The sequence below is a fragment of the Anomalospiza imberbis genome, chromosome 6, assembly GCF_031753505.1.
Source record: "Anomalospiza imberbis isolate Cuckoo-Finch-1a 21T00152 chromosome 6, ASM3175350v1, whole genome shotgun sequence".
In the NCBI taxonomy this organism is placed as follows: Eukaryota; Metazoa; Chordata; class Aves; order Passeriformes; family Viduidae; genus Anomalospiza; species Anomalospiza imberbis.
This window is the reverse complement of record NC_089686.1, coordinates 60,128,112-60,143,815: the sequence shown is the minus strand read 5'-3', so window position 1 is coordinate 60,143,815 and position 15,704 is coordinate 60,128,112. Positions and strand designations below refer to the sequence as shown.

The 15,704-nt window shown below is 38.4% G+C and overlaps 1 protein-coding gene and 1 long non-coding RNA gene across 20 annotated transcripts in view; both read right to left on the bottom strand.

Annotated features, from left to right (window-relative positions):
* The window catches only part of CCDC73 (coiled-coil domain containing 73), a 61,937-nt gene extending 52,820 nt beyond the window's left edge, over positions 1-9,117 (bottom strand). For 16 of the 19 annotated variants that reach the window (XM_068194746.1, XM_068194749.1, XM_068194755.1 and 13 more), the window contains exon 1: positions 8,935-9,117. In XM_068194746.1, coding sequence (XP_068050847.1) covers positions 8,935-8,949 — 15 coding nt within the window. In that variant the 5' untranslated portion in view covers positions 8,950-9,117. The remainder of the gene's footprint in view (positions 1-8,934) is intronic. The other 3 variants (XM_068194742.1, XM_068194741.1, XM_068194750.1) reach the window with 1 other exon arrangement.
* Positions 9,118-12,393: 3,276 nt separating this feature from the next.
* Positions 12,394-15,441, bottom strand: LOC137476446 (uncharacterized). Its single transcript, XR_011000380.1, has 3 exons — positions 15,372-15,441; positions 13,973-14,030; positions 12,394-12,655 (listed from the first exon to the last, which is right to left on the bottom strand). It is a non-coding gene; the product is annotated as an uncharacterized lncRNA (long non-coding RNA).
* Positions 15,442-15,704: the final 263 nt, after the last annotated feature.

Below are 15,704 nucleotides of genomic sequence, written 5' to 3'. Positions count from 1 at the left end.
GCTGAAATACATTTAGCCGCTCTGCCTGTTTGATAAAAAACAAAACAGTAAGTCTTACATTTCACTCTTCAAGGAAATGTCTTTTTGATACTGTTCAAACACCATCTAGTATTGTAGAGAACTAAAAGCAGATTTGTCTAGAATCCATTGCTATATCAAAAAACCAAAAACAAGATAAATCCTTAAGTTCTGTTATCATTCTCTGAAGTTAGAGCTCAGATGTAAGTTTAGGAATTAGAAAACAGCCAAAGGGGCATACAAGCCCAGATTCCATGATTCTGCCAGGAAGAGCTCACCAGAAGGAACTGGGAAAACCAATCAGATGTTCATTGTTTTCCAGATTCCACACATCATGTCTGTCTCACATAAGCCAGGTGGGACTCCTGAATGGTAAGAAAACCTACTGGCACCCAGTGTCATAAAAAGTGGACTACAAAATAACTGGGTACACAGCCTCTGTAAAGACAACTACAAAAAAGACAACTAGAGTAAGCTACATTGTTTAAGAACCATTGCTAATAATCTGTATGTAAAGGTTTAGGCAGCCTAACATGTATTTTACTGGGTCTTAAATTTCTTGGGCTCAATTTGATTTTAAAAAATAAGGATAATTTTTGAAGGCAGCTTTATCCCTATCACTATTGGTGCTTTTTTTTTTCTACTTTAAATCCAGAGATTTTCTGTAGGTAGGGTTATTTATTTTTAGACTTCTTCAGGCTGAAAAATATTTAACGCAGTTATGTTTGACCTTGCCTGAAGTTTGATCCTTCAATTTAGAGATTGATAGACAAATGTTATTTTTCATTTTCTCCTCCATCCCACATCTTCCTACAAGAATTATACCATCTTTGGTGGGAAAGGCAGCAATTTGTGTGCACCAGACACCATCCAAACCCAACAAGCTGACTGGGTTTGCCCAGAGTCCATCTGGATTACCCCAGAGTCCATCTGGACAGCTCCAGGAGCGCAGCTCCTTTGAGCTGTGAAAAAGCTACCACGCCAGGAGCTGATTTTGGGATGCAGAGGGCTGAAAGGGGTGACATGAGGGGCACACCCCAGATCAGGGGGTGTAACACACCCTCTTCAGTGAGCTCTGCTGGGTTCAGTCTCTGGTTTGTTTCCTTTGAGGTAGTTTCTTTTGCAGCTCTTTCAGGTTTTAGTTGAGAGTGGCTCCATTCACACATACAAATGAAAGCAAATGAGCTAAACCTTCCACAAGAGTGCAGGTTCTCAGAAAGGCAGCGACATCTCTAGCAATTCCAGAAATTACATCTCTCTATACAACACGGGGCTATTTAACAAAAATTCTTCCTTCCTAAAAGGGGATTTCCCATGCAACTTCTATTTTAAAGATGCCCTTCTACAGTTTTATCAAAAATATCACTGTATTTACTCATTGTCATCTGCAATTATGATGATCTACAAATCATTATAGACTCATACAAGACAAAAAAATTTCCTTCGCAGTCCTCAAAAACTTTAGAAGTTAATCACTTTTCAAAATATCCACAAGCTTTTCAGATTTCAAAAATATATTGCCAATCTTATAAAACAATTTGTTGTAAAAGCTAAGACCAATACACTTGTGGTGTTCATTTACAAACAATTATGTTCTTCTTAAAAATAGAACATCAAGATGTGGACCCTTTAAAAATACTCAAAACCAGAAGACAATAAAATCTAATATTTTTGTTTCTGTAGTCAGATGATATTAAATCAAAAATTATTATTTGAAGGAGGGATGAGGCAGACTTGTGGCTTTTGAAAGCAGAGGATTATATGATTTTTTAAATTTTACAGTAAATCAGGCAGCATTGTCAATGCAATGTTCTTATTTTAAAGGACTGCTTTATACTAATTTTTTTTCTAAATATTGTTTTATACTACTGTTCCATAGAATCTTTTCTTATCCATACATTATATAAGCACACACAATGTAAGAACACTTGTCCCAAGTTGTGTAAAAGGTCTCTCTACCTCCCTGTCTCGTCACTAGTGAACAAAAATCCAGTGAAAAGTCTCTTCTACTGAATTAAAGTGAACAGCAGTTCTCTTCCTTGACTTTGCAACTTGGGGATTTTTAAATCTTTCCTGAGCACAAATTTGGATGGTATGTTGCTTTTTCTCCTGTAAGAGTCATGTACAACATGACCAGCAGTGTGCAATTTGTGCCGGGACAAAACTGGAGACCAGACTGCTTCTTCAGGGCTTTTCTGGAGAACATTCTCCAACCGTTTACTGGTGCATTAATACTACTTTGCTGCACCTACTCTCAAAAAGTAGGTGTATTTACCTTTTCCATTATCTTCCCTATATATATTGTTTATATTTTTATTAGCTTACCTTAACTACACAGGACAGAATCATCCAGAGAGGTCATGACAGAAACCCTGAAACAGGGTATAAAATACAAAGTAAAAAAAGCAAAGATGATGTTCTTTGCCACTCTAGCAGCTGAAGACTTAAAATAACAGAGGTATACTCCATATAAGAGATATCCTACAATTCAGCACATCTTATCCAAGGAAAAGATTTGTGAACATGCTCATGCTTCTTGTTTTCCTAAGATAAAGCAGCCCTAGTCACATCAAACTGTCCTTATCTCTGGTACTAGCAGTTTCTGGCCTAAAATCAATGGCATTTGTTTAACTTTTAGATAAGTGTGAAGATTTTAAGTGTGGAAGCTGTACACTTGTTCTGAAGTTACCTTTCTCAAAGCCTAGGAAAGTATTGTGTCCTTTTGAGCTGGGAGACCGACACTGGCCCCATAAGAGAGCAAAACAATTGTCCTTAAAAACCTGCTTTGGAATCTTTGCTGACAAAAGATTCTGAAACAATCTGCTGAAACAGATTGCTCCTGCAACCTGAAACAATCTGCTGGATGACAAAATGCTTTTCAAAGTCTCAGATTTTAACAGAATGGTGGGAAAAGCATTAAACAAAGAACACTCAGCTGCTAGAACCCTCAGGTTTCCTTTGTCAAGAAGAAGTGGGTCTTGGTTGGTTGTTTTGCTTTTCCTGATTTCCTAGAAGTTTTTAAGTGGATTTTTTAGTTTTTTTTTTTTCCCTCCACATTTCCAGCTCTGTTTCGACATGTGAATTAAAAAAAAAAAAAAAAAAAAACAGGGAAGCTGAACAACACATTCCTGAGGAGAGCAAACTGATGACCCAGAAAGCATATGGGAAAGTCCCTCTGAGAGCCCTTTTTTATTCAACCTGCAATACTTCATGTTGCTGTGATAACAGGGGTTCCAAGAAATTATTGCACTGCTTCAAACCAGCTTCTGAGATCATAATGCAGTAAAGATTGCTCCCATCAAATACAGAGCTATAGAAAATGCAATTGAAAGGTGAAGTTTTAAAGAATTTTGTCAGTTGCTCCAAAGTCTGTGTTAGCTGCCTCTTGAATTCTGGATGAAATTTAAAAGACTGGAGCTGCTTGCCCAAGTACTGCATTGCTTGGGATCTGCCTTTTTGTCCCCACTACAAGAGGTTGCCTTCAGTAATCTGAATTCTTTTGATGAAAACAAAATCTTTCACAAGCTAGCCAGCATGTTCCAAGAACAGGTGATTAAGTTTTCATATCATATAATTTGGTTAGTAGAGCTAACACAGATATATATTATCAGGATCCTTACTTTCTGTAATCAAAAATAATTACATATTACATTTGTCTTTTATAGGACATTACTATAGTAAGACCATAAATAATAACTGAATTTTTTTTCAACCACAAGTAAAATATTACTAATAAACTAGCAAAAGATATTTTAACTCATTTCAGCTCAAATTAAAAGAGGAAGCCATAAACAGCAGCACTCTGATTAAAACTGTAAAACTGTTTTCTGCTTACAGCATGTTTGCCTGTGGGATTAAATTCTCCTCCCTAGCCTTTCTATCCTAATACCTTTCAGTACTTAGTCAGCATCCTCTTAGCTATTAGTGTAGAGACATGAAGTGAGGAAGGGATTGACAGAAGTCAGGTTTACCCAGATTGTACCGGCACAGGATGAAACCAGGGGTGTTTCAGCGAGCCGAAAAGCAGTTTGTGTCCATTAGCAGAAGTCAAGTTTACCCAAATTTTACCGGCACAGGATGAAACCAGGGGTGTTTCAGCGAGCCAAAAAGCAGTTTGTGTCCATTAGCAAAAGTCAAGTTTACCCAAATTTTACCGGCACAGGATGAAACCAGGGGTGTTTCAGCGAGCCAAAAAGCAGTTTGTGTCCCTTAGCAAAAGTCAAGTTTACCCAAATTTTACCGGCACAGGATGAAACCAGGGGTGTTTCAGCGAGCCGAAAAGCAGTTTGTGTCCATTAGCAAAAGTCAAGTTTACCCAAATTTTACCGGCACAGGATGAAACCAGGGGTGTTTCAGCGAGCCGAAAAGCAGTTTGTGTCCATTAGCAAAAGTCAAGTTTAGCCAAATTTTACCGGCACAGGATGAAACCAGGGGTGTTTCAGCGAGCCGAAAAGCAGTTTGTGTCCGTTCCAAACACCATGCTGCCACCTAGTCGACATCCAACTGAACTGTGCTGTCCTGGGTGCACTGCAGCTACAGCCACGGCCACGGAATAAAAATCGAACTGTTCTCCAAAAAAACCAGTGCAAGACTAATCTGCCAGAAGCACTGAGAGCGCCATCGAAGTTCCCTGTCCGGCAGCAGTGCCCTGCCAGCACAAAGAAGGCAGAGCTGCAGCTCTCAGTGCTGCAACACTGCAAAAAGAGTGGATGCGTTCAGGGAGCACGCCAAGCTGCTGCCTGTTTGTAGTGATAGTGGTGGAACACCTCTACCAAGCGTAAATAAGGAAATAATTAGTACCACCAAGCAGGGGATCAGTCCAAAATAATATAATATGAGCAATTAACAGATTTGTGCTGTGCCAGCAAGTTCAGACACTACTGATACTTAAGCTTTTTCCAACAGTTTTGGGGTATGTACTTTATATCCAGAAAGAACTGATTTCCCTGAAGGCTGGTTTGTTTCTTTTTTTTAATCCTCTCTCTTCCTTTAAATGTGTCTGACACGTATTCCTTTCTCCTCCAGAAACCATTCCTCAACACAACTTATACCAACACTGTTATTGGTGTGCTATTGGTATTTATGTAGTAACCCTATGATAAAGCTTCAAATGAAAATTGTTTCTTTGCTGCCTGAGCATTATAGACAATGTCAATATTAGTGACAAAAAATCGACTCTCATCATAGGAAAAATGTCCTAATTGTTTTATGTCTGTATCTCACTCTAGCTTAGAGTAAGGATGTCCCTGCAGCACCAGGTTTGGAACAGCTCCCACAGGAGGCCAAGAATGGCAGGAGAAGGCAAGGAGCAGCCTTGCACCAGAACACAATGTTTTATGTCTCCTCTCCGTGCCACAGAACCCCCAAAATCCCAGAACAGCAGAGAGTAGGCAGGAGTCCTCCTCCTTCTCTGGGTACCCCGCCTGATACACGATCAACAGGTACAGAAGGCAGGATGCATGAACTTTCTGTAAAAATGCATTAGAAGATTATAATTACGTTACATTGTGATAAAAACTTGAATGCAAAAGGCAGAAGAAAGAACAAAACAGCAACACTTTGAAGATGACATAAATATCTTCAACACGGTACGTTCAGAGCTCTCTTTCATGTTGTTCACCATGAACATGAAATATAGGAATGAAATCTGACTAGAAACCCTCAGTTAATGTGGATGTCTTACGTATTTGTTCTAATTCTTAAGTGCATGACAAATTCGAAGTTCCCTAATTTTGCAGCTCAAAGCACTCTACTGTTGTCTACACATTTACTTTGGGTTTGGTTTTTTTTTGTTAGATCAAACATGTGTTGCCCCAGCACTGCCAGAGATGCCCCAGGTGTTCATTTTCCTCACAGTGCCGTGGCAGGATGAAATTGACCACATGCCCAGAGGCAAGCAGCCTGGCTAAATTCAAGCAGTATTTCCACACATCTGGATGGGGCATGGCATAAACAACCCACATGAAAAGCAAGACACTAAGCCCTACATATTAAAATCAAGGAAAAGACACCGCTCTCTGCAGGGCAGGCCCAAGATACTCAGAGCGCTGCGACCGCCCAGGCCCAGGCTGGAAAACTGCTTTTTCCAAAAAAAGACCAAAAAAAACTACAAAAAAAAAAAAAAAAAAAAAAAAAAAGACATAAAACTACACACACCTTGTTTTCCGCAGCTCCAGGGGGGAGGTTGCTTCTCTAGCAGCACCAGCAGCGAGCCCTTGGCCCGCGATCCGGGCAGCAGCGGCGGCGGAGCCTCCCCGGCAGCGGCCGCGCTGCCCTTAGGGCCCGGCGGGGCACGGGCAGCGGCAGCGCAGCCCCGTGTAACGCGGATTTCACCTTGTGCCAGGACAATTAGAGCAGGACGCCTCACCCTGCCCCGTCTAGGCGCAAGTCGCCCTGGAAAGAGCCGTAATTCCAAAGCGCGGCCCCTCCCCAGGCTCGGGGCCGGCACGCTTGGTGCCCCGAGGGAGCGCGGCAGCGGAACGGGCACCGTGAGGGATTAGGGCTGGGAGCGCTCACAAGGCACCAGAGAAAAGAAACGGAGTTAAAATACTCCAAATCATCCACCCTGCCTGCTCACAAAGCGCCAAAGTACAGAAATGAGTTAAAATACCCTAAATCATCCACCCTGCCCGCTCACAAAGCGCCAAAGTACAGAAATGAGTTAAAATACCCTAAATCATCCACCCTGCCCGCTCACAAAGCGCCAAAGTACAGAAATGAGTTAAAATACCCCAAATCGTCCACCCTGCCCGCTCACAAAGCGCCAAAGTACAGAAACGAGTTAAAATACCACAAATCCTCCCCTCTGCCGCTCACAAAGCGCCAAAGTACATAAACGAGTTAAAATACCCCAAATCCTCCACTCTGCCCGCTCACAAAGCGCCAAAGTACAGAAACGAGTTAAAATACCCCAAACCCTCCACTCTGCCTGCTCACAAAGCACCAAAGTACAGAAACGAGTTAAAATACCCCAAATCATCCACCCTGCCCGCTCACAAAGCGCCAAAGTACAGAAATGGAGTTAAAACACCACAAATCCTCCCCTCTGCCACTCACAAAGCGCCAAAGTACATAAACGAGTTAAAATACCACAAATCCTCCACTCTGCCCGCTCACAAAGCGCCAAAGTACAGAAATGGAGTTAAAATACCCCAAATCCTCCACTCTGCCCGCTCACAAAGCACCAAAGTACAGAAACGAGTTAAAATACCCCAAATCCTCCCCTCTGCCTGCTCACAAAGCACCAAAGTACAAAAATGGAGTTAAAATACCACAAATCCTCCACTCTGCCCGCTCACAAAGCACCAAAGTACAGAAACGAGTTAAAATACCCCAAATCCTCCACTCTGCCCGCTCACAAAGCACCAAAGTACAGAAATGGAGTTAAAATACCACAAATCCTCCACTCTGCCCGCTCACAAAGCACCAACGTACAGAAACGAGTTAAAATACCCCAAATCCTCCCCTCTGCCCGCTCACAAAGCACCAAAGTACAGAAACGAGTTAAAATACCACAAATCATCCACCCTGCCCGCTCACAAAGCACCAAAGTACAGAAACGAGTTAAAATACCACAAATCCTCCACCTTGCCCGCTCACAAAGCACCAAAGTACAGAAACGAGTTAAAATACCCCAAATCCTCCCCTCTGCCCGCTCACAAAGCGCCACAGTACAGAAGGTGTTTTGAGTTTTGGGCTGAAAACAGCCCCACTTTGCTGGAACACAAGTGATAAAGAAAACGCTATGTAACAAAGTCAACATTTCCGAAGCACTCAAGCTATAAATGACATTTTTAATGGGTTACCTGAAAGAACATCATTAAAATGATAAGCAGGATGATTGTGATGATGCTCAGAACTGTACTCTTACTCCAAATAATTTGGCAATAAAGTTTTGTTTTCTTGGCCCGGCAGCGTCATCAACACAGAATACCAAAGGAATATTCTCAGAATGGTTTGTCGAGCTCTGCTTTGCAACATTCACAGAAAATGCTAAGAGAATGAAAACTGAAATCATTATATCCAGCAATTTTTTTAGAAATAGCACTATATAATGAAACACCACAACTTAAAGTTTCATTGAGAACAATTTCAAAATTATATGCTGCTAGTTGTTACCATAGTGTCAGCTTATGACTTTAGCAGCTGAATAGTTCTCAAACTATGCAATTGAGAATAACTTAACATTCATTACTATAAACTTAACATTCATTATTTTAATTATCAACATATCATTAATAAATCAACACTGAACAGCTGCATGGAAGAAGGCCTAGACATAGGAGGAAGAAAGGGATGAGAGAAGTATAATGTGCCAATAAGAGCTATAATGAAAAGATATTCAGGACCTTATTTATCAAGGATTTATGTTTAACATGGAATGCAAGGTGAAGTTATCTAATAACTGCTTGTTAGGATCCATTAATCTTGCTTGATCAAACTTGAAAGAGGCAAAAGTAAGTGGGATAAAGAACATGAGAAATAAATAGGTTACCAGCAATTAGTTCATTTCCTGGACAATAGGGAATAGAGGTGACTTGCAAAAATACATATGCTGTTTCAAAGAAAACAAAACACAAATCCAAAGGCAATGTAGGAAACCTTGTTACTTATTTTCCTCTCTGTGCTAAAATTCAAATACCAATGTACAAAAAGTTTGTTATTATTTAAGATGGTTTGTATTTCATTGGATTATTGTCATCAACAACAGCATGAAAGCATCATTTCCCTGAGTTTTATGTTGCCAGAGTCTTTCAGTAAAATCCGCAGCAAATAATTCTGCATATTTCATGTTGCACACAAATCACACTTTATGGAAAGGTAATACAGTCACTGTGGAATGAGTTGCGTTTTTTCCCCCTGAAATCCTGAGATTTACTTGGCAAAACCCGAAATAATAATTTGACACAACAATACCTGGAAACGTAGCATTTTCCAAAGCACAGGTCGGAAAGCATTCCTCTGCAGAAGTCTTTAAATGGTGATCTGGATCTCCCAGACAGGGACAGAATTTGGGCTGTCACCAGCAACAGGAGACTTACTCCTGCCAAGGCCACAGCTGGAGCAGAGGGCTGACCCTAGGACTGAAATTCACAGATTCACAAAAGAAAACAGACCAGCACATATTGGCTGCAGCAGCTGCTGAAAATTGTAATGTCTGTGACTCTGCACAGCACTCCAATCCTCAAAATACACTTGGCAGTGTAAGGAGATTAACACACTAAGCAAACCTTCGTCATCCCTCCAATGGCTTTCACTGGGCATTCCAAGTGTTAATCATGTAAGTGTATACTTCAAAGGAAAAAAAAAATCCCTTTTTTGAAGAAAAAAGTTAATTTTAAAATCTTTAGATGTCATCTCAAATCTGGACCCATCTTTATTGTAAATATCTGCTTTAGATCATTTGCCCATTTTTTAACCACAATATAAACTTGATAGTGAAACATACCAACCAAATGCTATGTTTCAATAAATTTCTTTCACAGCAAAATGTTATTGCTAAATTTAACCCAAACTCCATTACTTTATACTTAAAACCAACAGTATCATTGTTGAGATATTTCATGCAACAGTAATGTGACATTTAATTAGCAATTTTGGAGTCCATCAAATCCTATTTTTAGGAAGTAATATTTACAGTTATGACAGTTTATGTTTCACTAGTTGAGTCTGCTTGTTTGTTTTAAAGTTCCTTATGTACAAACATATCCCTGGGGTAATTTGGACATAGTCCACCAAAGAAAACATAAACTTTGTCTTTTCACTTTAAGTTATTTTAAAATTAGAGCATGGAAGCACAAAGTCTTACAGATAATACAATTGGTATTTTTTTAGTTTAGTTTACTAACAACCAGGTACACTTCCAAACTTTATGTATTAATATTTCCACATTCTTGAAGTTATGCTCCGATAGGAGTTTCCCATATAACTAAAACAAAAAACATACTGAGATGGTATTTAATGCTGAGCTTGCCTTAGTGGGTTATACAAGCAACTTAGAGATGGTGAAGATGTCCAAGTGAGAAAATGGAAACAGTCCTCCAATTTGGCTTGCATTTACAAAACTCCATTTCATTGTTCCATTAATAATGGAATATTTTCCATTCCTAATAATAGTTCATAATAATTTCATAATAATTTTTCTGTATATCTTTAATATGATCAGACCAGGCATTGGAAAGTAAAACTCCATTACAGATGGACTAGAGGAAGTGGACTGTTCTTCAGCCTTTCACCTTTTTTTCTGTCAAGCTCTCCAAATCACAACAGAGCACTTGTCCCAAAAAATTTTTGCCATGTTCTTCCAAATTATTAACTAGTGCATTTAGACTGTTGCTTCTTAATTCAGCATCAGTCTTTTTGTGATGATTTTTGACTAAGTAAAATGAGTTTACATGAAATATATCTATAGAAGAAAATATTGAAACACTTAGGAATTGAAATACTGTGAATGAGATCTACCAGAAATATTAAGAAAACTAATCACTGGGATTCATTTTTGAAAACAATTAATATAGCTGCATACAAATATCAAGATGATAACAGAGAAAAATCAGGAATACAGCCTTCAAAGTCACACTGCTCCTGTCCTATTGGAAACAATGGCTCTTATAGATATTAAAAGATAACTACTGAGACAATTGTGTTGCACATGAAAGGGAAGAACAATAAAATAAAGTATTCCCTTCATGAAGAGAATAAATACTTACCTCTTCCTCCCATCAAAAATGGGTCCATGGGTCTTCCTACACTGTTTTTGTTATTTTGCTCAAACCAAGGGGTGGGGAAAGGAATGCAAAAGAGGGAAGTTTATTTCCATTATCCCTACACACTAAAAACATGTTTATGGACTCCTATCTTTGATTGATAAATCAAATTTCAGTTTCTGTGGTCTCAGTTCTTCCCAAAAAGCTTCATGTGTTAGATCTCCTTAGAGCAACTGTATTTTCAGCGCTTCTTGCTCTGGACATCTCCCCATTTTCTGAATTATTCCACATTCACATCAACCAACCAAGCAGTAATAAAGCTCCATTGTTCTGCCTGTTGCAGAAGCATTCCTGATCAAGAAATCAATTAAATGTATACTTACTCTGTAGCTTTTTGCTGTCAGCTATTCACAAGCTGTGTACACAATGAGCTGCTTCCCTGAACACTACTCACCATCAAAAAAAGATTAAGGCCCCCAAAATATCTGCTACAAGTGACAAGTTTCAAAACTTTTTTTTTTCTTTTAATGAGAACTGCCTCTTTAGAGGACCATTTACATCACCTCATGGTTTTCTTACATTAAGGACATAAACTGCTCTCACACTCTCACTTGTGCAGGAAGTGTCAGTTAATAAATAAAGAAATAAAGCTGCTTATGTGGGGCAAAAATCTGTCTTAAGGACATAATTCTGAATATCCATCTCTCAACTACCCATGTCCAATACTGTAAAATATCATCTTGACCTGTTTTTCAATTATAAAACTCTGTTCACACATATTCCTAGAATTACAAAATGCTACCAGATTTTTAATAAATTAAATAAACATAAGAAAATACATTTCTTCTGTATTTAGTTCAAATAAAAAGGATGACTTTTTGGTCACATAAAACCCCACAAATGCTACAAAGGCGTAAAAATCCTGTCACAATGCTTCCTTCATATTTTTCTGGAATTTTAAAAAAATGGGTGTGAGATTTATAAAGTATTTATTGTTATTATAAACATTAACATTGTTTTATATATTTTTAAATATATACATTTATTTTATAAATAAAATGTCTTCTTTTTCTCTTTAAAGAAAACCAAACCTAGCAACCACCAAAGTCAATGGATGAGATTCGTGGAAAGAGCAACAGATCTAAAATCAGAATGTAATGAAAGACTTAAAAGGCCTTAAGTCTTTTCCAATTTTGTTTTTCATAATTGTGTTGCACAAAATAAGCTGGTGTAAGAGATTAGGTGGAGGGAAAGAATCAGACTCTTTGGCTGACTGGATGCGTTACATTAATTTCTTAATATGTGAAGGAGTGGATTACCCCTCTAACAGCAACGGGAAATTAGTTCCTTTATTTCTTCATTAAGACTGTGGGAGGGAAATTAATTTTCTACTCTGGTTTTCAAAATTAATTGAATATATCTTTATTAAAGTGATAAATATATACACATACTTTTTGGTTGAAAGAATTCTCTAAATTAATCCTAAGCAGATGTTTTCACAGCGGTTTGGTAGCACGTGGTCTTTTTTCTCGTTTCACTATGTGATGTTGTGAAAAACCCTGAAAAAACAGATCATCTAGTGTAATAAAGATGTTTATAGAAAAAAATCATCTGAAAAGAGTCTAATAAAGAGTCATTTTAGTAGCATTAATTAGCATATTGTTTAATCTTCCTTGCTTCCTACTCTCTATTATTTCTGTTCCTATGTTCTTGCAGGTTTCATTGTGCACTTCAGTGTCTATGCTTTGCAGCACACAGGTATATGCATAAAAAAATGGTTTTGATTGCTTTTACAAGAAACCACCGTTTTTAAAAGCATCACCCACCTAGCTGGAAGTTGAGGCGAAGTGCCTTGAGGTGCCTTCTTGTGTGTGTTGGTCCTTGGAGGAATTTACAGAGCATCCAAAAGTTGCTCACTTTACTTCCTGCACCTGCAGTTTTTATATCTGTTTGTACTGTAAATGTATTTCCTGTGGTGTACTTACACCACCAGGATTTTCTTTTATTTAGATTCTTCAGTACTCTTTTGGGCAAAACCAACCACCTCAAAGTGACTTTATGCCAGTAGTATTTTTATTTAGCCTTCCCTTGCATAACTGGTATAATCATTGTTGTAACATCTTTCTTATACAAAAAAGTAAATAAGCATTTTTCTAGAGAACTTGGTCAGTTCAGCATTGGGAAAAAAAAAAACCACAAACTACTGATGACAATGGTGCTTCCACCACAGCAGAATCTGAGAGCTTATAAAGGAAAGTCAAATTTGCCAGGCCTTTAAAACCTTCATCATCCTTCATGTACTTGTGGCCTAGCTGCTCAAAAGAGCAAGAAAATTCATAGCAGATTAATAACAGAATCCTAATATTTAATTTTCCTTGTGTGCCTTAAATGCATTTAACAGAGAACAGAATTACTCATCTCTTGTTCAATTACAATTAAAAGTCCTTCCTATTCCACGGAGCCTCTGTCTCCCTAGACAAATAAGTAAACGTGCCCAAAACTCTATCAACACACAAGTTATTTAAATTTCATTTTTTGTTTTCAAACTCAAAGGGTCAACTTTTCAACTTCTACCATGTTTCGCATGATTTACTGTATTATTCTTTTCTTAGAGAAAAACCTAAGAACTAAATCAGAAGACCTTCATTTCTGAAATTGAACTGCAGTCACACCCAGACTCGTGGTATGAAAAGGTTGGATACAGTAAATAATTAGACAATGTGGGGAAATTCAGCTGATGTCCTCACTAGAAGTTAACAGGAAGCTCTTGTTTGTTTAGTAAAACAAACAATATTTTAATTATGGACACAAAGAGTATAGGGATTAACTACACAAGATTTATGTTGAACAAAAGCAAGACTGTCTCAAAGACATTCACACACCATGATTCAACCCTCCTGTTTAATCCATTCCACTGAAGCAGCTCAGCTCTTTCACAACTGCCAATCACAGACTTGCAAAATGCACCTGGGAAAGAGGCAGAAAAAGTGATTCACTTGTTTATGTAATTTACTGCTTGATCACTGGCTTATTAAGAATAAAATTTGAGCCCACAGAGCATCTTCATAAATACGTTAATCACAATTTACAAAGACAAAATAAAATGTATCTTTGTCCAGAGAAACAACTTAATATTAATGCACAGAGATGAAAAATGTTTCAACTCTAGCTCCTCTTTAAGGGGGCATGAAGAAGCAAAACAAATGAAGTCTGGATAAAAACTAAATAGCAGACAAGATCTCAAATACCTGAGGAATTGAGACAATGGTGAAATAATCAAAGAAAGCATCACCAAAACCCCTGTTCCTTAGAGAAGAAAATGCATGAGCCACACCATAATTAAGTTGGCCCCTTCTGTCCTGGAAGCCCCTTCCAGTGTGAGAGATTGGAGCCTCTCCCAATTATTTATTGCTGTTTTAATTGCTTCATGCATTTATGGAGGAGGCTGTTGAAGACCCTGCCATCCTCCATGTCATGCAAATTCCTCCTGTCACAGGCACAGCAAAACCCACCACATTAAGTCCCTTCTCCCAAGACATCTTTTTAAATTAAAGAAAAAAAAAATTGCTCCCCGAGATCCAGAAACAAGGAAACTCCAGAAGACTTTTCCTATTCAACTCTTCAATCTCCAGACAAAAAAAAGAAAAAAAAGGAAATAAAGGATTTTATAGAAAGCATCCTCAAACCACCTTGAGGCAGGGCTCAGTAACCTTCTCCAACACACAGCAATAGCTTTGTATGAGTGCGACAACATGAGGTTCTCCTAAAGCACAAGTCAATTAATTAATTTAATTACTCACCTGCCCAGAGTAACACAGATTATGTTCCCAAGAAGGGACTCTCAATAAGCATTAGCGTTCGGCATCCACTGTAAAAAAATATTTTGCCTTTGATACAAATGTCAAGAATTCTATATACACCTGAGATGCAGTCACTGAAACTAAACTAAATTCTAAAACTAACTAAATTCTGCTGGAAACAAAGAAGGAATCCATGAAGCAAAAAGAAACAGAATTTCTACCACTACTCCTTGCTGGAACACTCTACACAGGGAGACTGCTGAACTGAATTTTCTGCATATTTTTTTAGGCAGAGAGACTATTTAGGCAGCTTTTCATCACTGATCTTGATAATATTTTTCAGAAAAACTTCTGTCTAGTCCACAAGTGTTTTTAAAACCAGCTTTTACAACACAGCAAAGAATGACTTTATCCTCAACAGGGCTGGCTTTGCCTCACACGTGTGGAATTCTCTCATTTGGACTAAAAGCACCAAAACTTTGATTTGATTGCTTCTTCAAAATCTGTAATATTCACTTTACTCTTCATATGGGTGTAATGTCCTTGGTCATTTTCCTGGAAACTGTAATCAGTATAAATCAATATTTAAAAAACAGCACAATATGCAGGAAAAAACCACATGAAAAACAGTAAAAATGTGATCTATTATCAACCCTAATAACCATTCCATCTGCTTAGATAAAAGCACCTCTCTCAGTTAAAGCTGCCTTCTATGCACCACTGCAAATAAGTTGAATTTTCAAGATCACATGCCTAATGAAACTCAAAAATCCCTTTTTCACTGTAAGTCTTCAAACAGCTCTCCCACAATCACAAACAAGTTCCTCGTGGATCAACAAATCCATACCAAATAGAAACTGCCTGTATCACAGCAACAAACACAAAGTTTACAAATAGATCTCCACGGCCACCACACTAAGTGCCAAGCACAATGGAAACATCAAATCTTTTGCATTAGTGCACGTCAGAAGCTGCACTGCTGCTGCAGCTGAGCAGGATTAAAACACAGCCAGAGCTGCCACATCACTTCACCTACGAACAACCCACAAGCTCCATTCTGTTAGAAAATGAAACCTTTCCAAGACAGCTTTGATAACAGATCCTCAGCAGGGACATTCCAAATTTGAAATGGAAGTGTTGCAGGAGAAAGCTGACAGGCCACCGCACAGCTCCCTCTCCT